The sequence below is a fragment of the Anopheles aquasalis genome, chromosome 2 (assembly GCF_943734665.1).
Source record: "Anopheles aquasalis chromosome 2, idAnoAquaMG_Q_19, whole genome shotgun sequence".
NCBI lineage: Eukaryota > Metazoa > Arthropoda > Insecta > Diptera > Culicidae > Anopheles > Anopheles aquasalis.
In genome coordinates this window covers 74,000,647-74,010,646 of record NC_064877.1, presented here as the reverse complement: position 1 = coordinate 74,010,646, position 10,000 = coordinate 74,000,647, and the positions used below count along the sequence as shown (strand labels likewise).

At 49.1% G+C, this 10,000-nt stretch overlaps 1 protein-coding gene across 5 annotated transcripts in view; it reads right to left on the bottom strand.

Annotated features, from left to right (window-relative positions):
- LOC126572269 (mucin-5AC) overlaps positions 1-10,000 on the bottom strand; it is a 122,266-nt gene that overhangs the window by 68,138 nt on the left and 44,128 nt on the right. For all 5 annotated transcript variants that reach the window (XM_050231451.1, XM_050231452.1, XM_050231450.1 and 2 more), the window contains one exon: positions 7,716-7,857. In XM_050231451.1, coding sequence (XP_050087408.1) covers positions 7,716-7,756 — 41 coding nt within the window. In that variant the 5' untranslated portion in view covers positions 7,757-7,857. The remainder of the gene's footprint in view (positions 1-7,715; positions 7,858-10,000) is intronic.

Below are 10,000 nucleotides of genomic sequence, written 5' to 3'. Positions count from 1 at the left end.
TGATACCACGAAGCAGTTGCGCATGCTCCACGCATCCTTCGACACGTCCACCTTGGCCCGTACTTGGCCGTTTTTTCGGGGGGAGGACGAAAGTTAAGAGACGGATAATCTCCGAAGAAACACGGAAGCGAGCACCCGATGCTGCTCTTGGAAGCAGTTTTGTTCTCTGACTCTGACTCGAATAACGTTGTTCACGTTGTGAACTGAGACATTTCGATGTTCGGTACGGAACATATGGAACGCCCACGGGTGAATATCCCTGTGTTGTGAAGGATCACACGGTCCACGGTCTCCGATGTACATCGCAAGCTCTGACGATCTATCGAGGGGTGCGAAGGTTCATTCATAAGTTTGTGGGCCACATCATGCGAGAGCTTATCCTCAAGAGCAGCAGCAGCAGCAGCATAATGCTCACCGTTCGCTCGGTACTCTCGCTCTCGAATGGAATCCTTGAACAGGGTAGCAGGAATCCATTTGATTGTTTAAGGGCTGTACCAGTGGACTGTTCAGTGGAGAGCTAGCTAGCGTTCCGGAGCATTACGAAGCATTACCGGCAAGTTCATTGTCGAACCGGCCGGACTTTAAGACCGGTGTGAGGCGGGGAAGTGAGTCGTCTTCGTCTTTTTCATGGTCACATGATAATGATATGCCAATGATAGAAGCCCAATGTCATGGACACAGACTAGCCATTCTCTTTCGACGCGAGCGAAGAACTACGCGACCAGAGGCAGCGCTGCTAGTGGTGCGTGGAACTGCTTCTGTTCTGGTTTTTGCTCAACCAGAACACTCGCTCTTCGCTTGTGTGTTCGTGCGCAATGTTCGTTGGAATAAAGTTATGTGGTGGTTACCGAGCTACCGCAAGAAATTACTGAACAAACTCAAGGTCTGGTGGCGAAGAGCACGCCGAAGAAACGTGGAAACTCCCGAAAACCGGCTGCCAGAGATAGTGGATCCGAATGAGAAAGTTCAAGCCCCGAAAGCACGACACGGGAATGATAATGAACCAGACGATTGCCCCCTTTTCTACCTCCGGCCACCAAAAATGGCCACCGAAAACCTCCCAGCGCGACAGAGAATAATGCAAATGGATAGTCAAATCTCGCGCGAAATGATGGCGAGACAGTGAATTTAAAAAAGCTTTTCCTGGCTTTTCGCCGTTCCGTTAAGTATCCTTCTGGCGGATTCGCGGTCATCGACCACTCCGCTGGCGGCGGTACCAAGACTTTGGGCTTTTGGTGGAAATAATTTAATTCCAAGTATCTTCCGAAGCAATACAGCATATCCATCGTTGGACGTTGGACGCTTTATGGGCGCAAAAATGCTTTACTATACGATCTGGGGGGGTCTGGGACCTAGAAGCCTGGCCTGGTGGTCATTAATGCGGGGAAAATTATGCAAATACCTCGGTACCTCTGCGGCGGGGGAGACGGATGTGGTCGGGGTGTAAATTTACAGAAGCAAGTTTTGCGTCGGAATGTCTGTGGCGTTTCCTCGCCTGTGGGATTTTTTTTCTCTACCCGGTAGGAGAGGACATAGAGGGAACTTTTGCTGCTGAACATGACCTCAGGACTTGCAAGGAAAAGTTTCATCATGCAGAGAGCGTAGGAAGAGAAGCTAGTAAGTGTTAACACTTCACAAGGAAACATTATAATTTCCCGGGGTGTGTCTTTCGTACACAATGGCGACGCTTCTTCTCCCACATGTGGCAGCATCCAGGACCGGGGAGAACGACTACTAGTTTTTCATGGAACAATGGACCTCTGGGGATCGTCCTGGGTCATAAGCGTTTGGAAATTTGAAGAGGAAAAAAATAAAGGATGCACGAACGCAGGCCGCATTTTTTGACCGGGATGAGTTAGTCCGGTGACCATGAGGTGGTTGACGGTAGACGCAACTTTTGGATGGTTCGTGCGATAAGCCACAGCGTCCAAAACATGATGGCGCTTTTTCTGTTTGTTTGTTCTTTCTTTTTTTGTTGCGTTTGTCCAAGCCACAAGGAGGTCGCGGTTGGGGGAGCTGAGGCAATGCTAAGCTTTGGTTTTTATGGCTTTCAATTAGGGTAAAGGGTGAGAACAGCACTTTTAAGCTGATTAATTAACTGATAGAGGGCCGAGTCAGTCCGAGTCCGCACTCCGTTTATAGCTTCCTCCCTTCTGCAGACCCGGAGCGACCTTTTGGGAGGTCTTTAAAGGCACAAAAGTTGGCACAACGTTGCGGTATTACACCTGGTGGCAGTAAAATTGTGGAAAACTCGCAAAAGAAAAGAACGATTCCGCAACGGGACAACAAACTAACTAACTAACTCAAAAACACCGCTCACCGAAACCACTGCTGCAAACGCATTCAGAATGTCGGGAGGTGAGAAATTGAATTTAAGCTTTCACCCAAACTTTACGGCTCGTCGGATGGTGTTGGATGGTGGTGTTGCTGCGGTCACCAACCTGCGGCCACCAGCACGATGAAGGAATATTATTTTGGTTCTGTATCCGGACCGAAGCGTGTGGGTGCGGCGATAATGGTGTGCCAAGGGGTAAGAACAGTCGGTGTGAGTCGGTGTGGTGGTGAGGAGATAAATGTTTGCTCATTTGCATATCGACTTGCGCCAACCGTGGGGGAAGGTTGCTTCCCCAAGGTTCTTCAACTGGTGGCCACATTAATTCTCACTTCGGGGTTCCGTTCCCGTAGAGATAAAGCTTATGAATTCTGGTTTCAAAAAGGCGAGAGAAGAAGAAGAAGAAACCCGTGAAGGGAGGGAAAGGGGTCGTGAAAAGCGTTATGAAAATGACGATCCGCTGCTTAGCATATCGCTACATCAACGCATAGTTTGTGGGTTGTTAAAAGCTAGGGATAGTATTCATTTTGAAACGCACTTCATTTTCTCTGTTATCAAAATCAAATGTGCTTTTCATTCAACATCATTTCTGCAATGCGTTAAGTGGGCGTTCATTAAGGAAAATATGGTTTCAAACACCGTTTCCAGCTACCATTTACCTCATACCTCAATGTAATTCATTCGAAATAACCTCAACAGCATAGAATCTCGTTGCAATGCACGCATTTTCCCTTTTGAAAAGCGTGATACTTGAACTCCAATTGCGACGCTGATTGCTCTGCAAAAGCATCGCACCGTGCGCCGAGTATAGGACTCCAGCTGGATGCAACATGTACGTCTAGACGGCTAGTTGGTCTATCTAGATGCTTCCCATCAACAGCACCAGTTCCAGTCGCAAATGATAGCAATTTTGATGGACATATCGTTCGCTCGAGTGACGATCGCACACGCTGATGGTTCCCGGAAGTGTACCCGTTTCCGTCGATGCCCCATTCAGTGACACACCACGTGGTGAGCGTGTGGAAGTCACGTGGCGGTGTCTGCAAATCAGAATCCACCAGCACCGGCAGCCCATCAGCATCTAATGCGTCGTGTCGTGGTGTTCGGTGCGTACCCGGTTCGTCCTTTTCCCTGGAACAACCTTTCGATTGGCCTTTGCTGGTGGCCTTCGAGCATCTAAAAATAACCCCCCCACATTCTCCGTTCCTTCCTTTCTTCCAGTCCTCGGGCTAAACTCGGGTTCTTTCATTTGCATTGCAGGAAGAAGAATTTTTTATGTTTTTTTCCCGCACATTTCCGTATTTCCGCACTCCAGTACCGCACAGGACACGCACCCGTGCGCTGCGCCGTAAATCATTTCATATTGTTTGAAGAACGATCGACACGTTCACTACTGCCGCTTGGCCGGATGGTAGAAAACAACCCCTCGCCCTTCCCTTCCCAAAACCAACCGATAAAAGCCGGGAAATGCAAAACCGTGACCGGGATGATTTTTTATCAAAAGAAAAAAAAAACGGAAACGTACCGAGAGTGAAAGAGAGATTCGGTGGAGCGCTTTTCACTGGAATGTTTGGTTGTGTGCGCGTGGAGTGTTTAAAATTTTGCAAACAAGGAAAAAGCAAGGAAGGTTCGGAACGGAAATGAGCACCAGCAAAGTTTTCCCTTTCGCTTTCGATCCCCACAACCGCAACCCCCACCCCCGGGGAGGGGGGTCGTGGCTTATGTCGGCGTGACCGGTGCTGCGCCGGAGCTGGCCGCGAGCGGTTCGGCGAGGAAAAACAAATTTTGCGTCCGCCCATGAAAATGATGGCTCCACGGCTGAGTGGGCGGTGCGTAGGTCCTGCCTTTCCTCGATTTTCCCTTGCTACTGCTGTTGTTGTTGTTGTTGTTTGGTAAGGACTAAGTCCTTATTATCGGGGATCCTATGACCAGAGAGAGAGAGAGAGAGCGCGTGCACGGAAAGGCAACATTCGCGGTTCCGTGTCCTGGAACCGGGAACAAAAGTGGGAAACTTAAAAGAAGCGGGAGCAGTAGGGAGCGGGGTCGAGAATGTTGATCCCTGGGCTCGGTTACACATGTCCCGGGGCCGGTACATCCCGTTCGAGTGGCTGGTCAGCTACTGGAGGAAGCAGAACATACGCATAAGCCTCTCATGTTCGACGTCCCATCATCCATCCACACGAAGCACTCTTTTCCCGGTCTTTTGAAGCCCCTTTTTTGATGGATGGAAAATGATATGCTTCAGCATGTTTTCGGATGTGGTTCATCTCCATTCAAATTCCCCATTCCTGGAGCGCCACGCTGCCAGAGAGACAGAGCGAGAGACAGAGAGACAACCTTTGCTTTAAGCTAAAACCGCAGACAGATTTGGCACTTTGAAACCGGTGCCTCAGGGCAACTGGCCACACCAACCACCAGGACGCCCGGAAATTGCAGGAAACGTCCAGCCGGCCGTCTGCGACTGTGTCTGTGAGCTGTGAGGCCACAGCAACGAGAGTGTGTAAATCAATTTGCATTCTTTATCAGAGCTTCCTGTAGACGAGACACTTCGGAGTGTGTAAGTGGAGCCACCAACGCGTCCCTCAGTCAGTCCAGCTGATGATGTAGCAGCAGTTCGTCCTGCGCAGCTGTTTTGATAGAGGGGGAATTTGAATAACGAAAAGGGTTGGAATTAAATTCAGAAACACACATCATAATGAATATTGATGATGCAGTCAGAGATCGTGCAGAGAGCTTGAGAGCCTGATGTAGCTGATGGCAGCAGTTGCGGTTCTGATTGTGCCCACAGGAAACCAGGACTCGAGGAGTTCGAGAACACTTTCCCGTTCAGGCAGCCACCATTTAGCAGTTCAAAAACCAAACCAGTCGTTCAGTGGACTGAATGGACAAGAGGTTTTTGCGTCAAAGACATTAATTACTCCTCAAACGATACACCTTCGAGAGCATGGATGATGTGTGCCTGTGGTAAGTGAGCTGTTTCAGCAAAAATCGTACGAACCACAAACGGACCGACCGGGATCTCCGGAATCGAGACACAGTAATCGATTCCGGATGAATGCTTACGCACATGGCGCACAGCACAACACACCACAATCTGTGGCAAAAATGGGGGAACCAAACCACAAAAAAGCCACATCAAAAAAGGGACGTCAAACGCCAGACACGACGAGGACGACACGTGCTCAAGGGCCGAACGCACGCGGACGACCCTCTTGAGTGCAACGCAGCAGCGGAACATAAAATCTGCAACTCATAACCGACATCAGCGATCGGTCAGAGGCCATCGTTGGAGGGTGAGGCATTTCAGCCCAATCTTCACGGAATACCAGAGGCAGGAAAAAGTCACCGTGGCCATGTACGTTCGCCCATATTAACACCCCGACAAATGCCGTGAGCCGGGGACACTTTTGCTCCCAGTGACATCCTATTTTCTGTTTTTCTTTTCATCAACCTCCACACCCGCTAACCACACCCACTGCCAATCTTCTCTTCCTTTCGGGTGAACATCATAACGAAAGTGTTGCCAGAGTGTTAGATCGTATAACGAACCGAGATTGCAACATAGCACCCGCTTCCGGTATGTCTGATGGGCTGCGAGTGAGTTTTGATGTTGGCCTGGCCTTTTCTGGCCGATTTATGTGAGGGCAAACATAATGACAAACACAGACACGGACCGTGGAAAATGACAAGGGCAGAAGCATTCCGTCGTCACGCGTTGTGCTGCGATGGAAATTGAAATAGGGTTTGATGTCTGCAAAGACACGGCTACGGAACGAAGGATTCCCTAATTGTGTCCAAGCGAACCGGACATCCAGCACCCATTGTGCCCGGCGGCCTCTGTAGCGAACGGGATAATGAACATTATTTCTCCGATCGATCCGCATATTGCGGGACAGGGTGCCCCGGTGTCCTGATTAAGGCACCATGACGAGAGTCATTAGAGACATTTATCTCCCCCGGACGATACATTTTCCCATAAAAACCCCTCGGAAATGGCAACAGAAAGGGATGAAAAAGGGATCGCAAGGGGCCTGACTCTTGCTCTCTGGCGGCGGCTGTCTGTGGTGGACATTGAGATTGCTGGCCAGATTAATAGGTGGCTGTACGCCGTACACGACGACATAACGGCGCGCCAGTCGCCCGTTGTGGCGAAAAGTTATCGAAATTTATTTTCTGTAACGAAAACCATCAATTATAAAGCGACGATCGGCCACACGATGTCTCTGTGGCGCAAAAATTGGCCCAATGTATCGAGGGATGACTTTCGTGCGCCGACTCAGTCGCACAATCGCTAGACATCGTTATTAGTTCTGGTTTTGTGGTGGAACGAGAGCCATAAAGGCATCAACTAGGTCCACGGTGTCGCTAGGAAGGGGTGGTGGTTTAGAAAGGGGGAAAATCAGAATTCAGACTTATTGATTATGCAGCTCCTCGCGCCCTGCTGCACCATGGGAAAACCCATTAGCCGGTGCCCGGTTGCTGTTGTGCAACTGCAATCAGCAATAATACGGAACGTGCTCTCCCGGGTGCCAGAGGATACCGGGCCGAAAAGCGGCAAAACATAGTAATTCTGGTACGAGCCCCGCCTAATGATAACCATAATGGCGGCTCTGGATAATTTCTTTTTCACACGAAAATCGCCACAAAATCGAAACCGAAGAGGCCATTCGGGGAGTTTCTGTTCGTTCGTTGGGTCGTATTGTTGCTGTTCAACAAACCGAACGACATCAGGGCGTAGCAGCAAGGATTGGTGCTTGAATCGATCGCTTGAAAATTGATGACCAACTTCTGCTTGTGCCAAACGGAGCATCAGTACCGAGCATGTACCGAGAGAGAGAGAGACTTTTCACGTCGACAGACCGGATGGAGGCATTCGGGAGGTCCCCTGCATCATTCCATTAGTGGCCAATATGGATGGCCAACGAACGAACGAACGAACGAATGTTGTTGTCTTTCTGTCTCGATTACAGTGATTGTAGAAATGAGTGCCACCATTTCGTACGCCGTGATTCGTCCGGACCCTTTGTTACTTGCAACCAGCAATTGCACGAAGGATGCAACTGTGTGGTGCAAGGGGCTATGGGATAAACGATGCGACGCGGGGCTTCAGGGGACTGGATGATAAATGGATGCCGGTGCTGGAAGTTCTTTTGTCCGGAGCCAGTATCAGCTTCTTCTAGAACGCCAGTTCTGGTGCTCTGTAACAAAGCATCGACCAGGAATGGGAAAGAATTGATTCCATTCGTGCGCATCATTGGATTGAAAATGAAGACAAACATTGGATATTCCGCGCGCGCTAACATCCTTTAGAGAGAGGATTTATTTTGATTAAGGATCCGCGATGGCGCGCGTTAAGAAATGAACGACTACAAATATCACTTACTCTGTTTTGAGTCCATTTTGGATCGAGTCTGCCTTCGCCATCGCCCCTCCTCTCCTCCTTACACCCTTACGTCCGGAGTGAACGAACGTTCGTGCCGTCGAACTGTGTCACCGTCACCGTTGATCGACTGCTGCTTGGGAACCTGTAAGTAGAGCGTAGAGAAGAAGATGCTTAGTTTTAATAAGCCCCAAGGGAAGCGAGAATCGAGCACTGTGGACAAAGGTTATGAAAGTGATTAAAGCCATTCTACACCATTTGTTGCGCCCTCCGTTGTTTAACGGAGATAGTAATTTGAATTCTCGTCCTTGAACCCGAACCCAACCAAACGCAATAGGAGCGAGGGTGGAAGGGGAGACCATTTAACCCTTTTTCCACTCCGTGACGCCCACCACCGTAACAGTCGGTGGCCAACGATTCACGACAAATTGGGTATCAGCCTCCCCTCCATCGCCGGGTGAAAGGTCGAACAACATGGAGGAGCATTAACATTTGATTGATGTTCACTTCGTTATTGTTGGCAATTTCCGCCTTTTCCCGCTTTTACTGGGTGGTTTTCCAAGGACATTACAAAGGAGACATTTGAATATACGGCTGCGGGGATGTCAGGATGTTTCAAAAGGATTGACACACGGTCTACATTCGAGGCTGATATTGAGCCTGCGAGATGAGATGCTGACAGACAGGTCGAGGTGGTGTTGGTGAATCCCGCAGTAGCATTCTCCTGTCAATGATGGCCAAAAACATCGATGGCCGTGTGCCGTATAATGTACAACATTTTTCGCTCGGTCCGTGAAGTTGTTTTGGCGTTCCCTGAAGCGTCAGCGATACATTTTCGAAATCATTTCGTGTTTTTCGAGGGATTTTTCTCCCGGTTCGTTTATTTATCGAATCGTCAACCGAAAACACCGCAGGCAATGGCAGGGAGGTGTTGATTGCATATTGCGAGCTGCGGTGCGTTTCAATTTACGCAATCGCGATCGCGTATTGAGCTCGTACGCAGCTCTGGAAACCTTGTTACAGAACCGCGTAAAGCGCTCGTATTGCCGTGGTCGTGAGTTTCTGCGGATGCTTTCCTTCACCGGTTGATGGCCGCAGGCCACCATGGAACGCAGAATTGTGTCAATAATGGTAATTGGCAAATATGTTACAGATGCAATGGTATTGCCAGAGGAAAATTAATACCGCCCATGTGGATTGAGTGTGTATCGATCGTGAGGATTTAATTTGGAGCGAGTATATTTCATTTGGATATTGATTTTCATCCGCCACATTGGCCACATTTGGTTTCGTCTACAGTCTACGTTAAAACATGCAGCTTGTAATGCTGAAAATCTTTCTTCAGTCCGACACATTGAGATAACACTAAATTGTTCATCTAAAAGCAACCAGCAGCGGTACATTGTTAGTTCTTTATCCACTTTATCTTCCATTCCTCACACTAACAACGATTCCAACGCTTTGGCGCTCCAACACATGGAGTTGAAGTGAACAGGAAGCTCAATGATACATTGAGTGGAAGTGCACTATCAACTGGCGCCCGAGCCGGGACTGGGAGCCGAATCACAATTTCCTTCCGCCAATCTGCCTCGAGTGGTCCATCGTTAGTTTAATCGCAGGGAGATCTTCTCGTTAGACAGTGAAGGAGGATAATGTTGTCAGCGTAGGAGCGACAAAACAAAACAAAAAGGGGAAACGATAACAGTCGACGACGAGCTCGAAGAAGCTTGGCTGAAAATAGAAACTAAGGCGCATTAAAGTGGCGCAAAAACTAGCAGCACAAGTCAGGCCCGGGCGGAAGATGGAAAACATCTCATCTGAGAGCCAGGCAGCGGCACGGGCGGCGTATCGAGTGGCTCCGATCTCGTCGTTACGAGATCAGGACCAGCACCCTTAGTGCGGCTATGAGGCACATGAGGAGCAACATGGCTACATATCATAGTGCAGGGCAAGCAGGTGATCCCAGCATTCAGATAAGACTACAAACAGGGAAATGGGAAAAAAGCGACGCAAGAACATTATAGTAACGCAACAGTTGTGCTGGCGCTAACTTAATCTCTCTCTCTTATAGTAATTGTTGTTTAGTTAACAAAACTTTGGATAATGTAATGGATACAAAGATGTGCAATTCGCCTTGAATCTCGTACAGCACACATTCTCGCGGCGGAAAGACATCTGGTGCCACTTTTGTACCGAGCACTGTAGTGGAAGACGCTCAACCTCCGCTTTGCTGGCAACGAAATGGACGCGAGGGTTTTGTTTGTCGGTGCAATTTAATCCGTCCACCG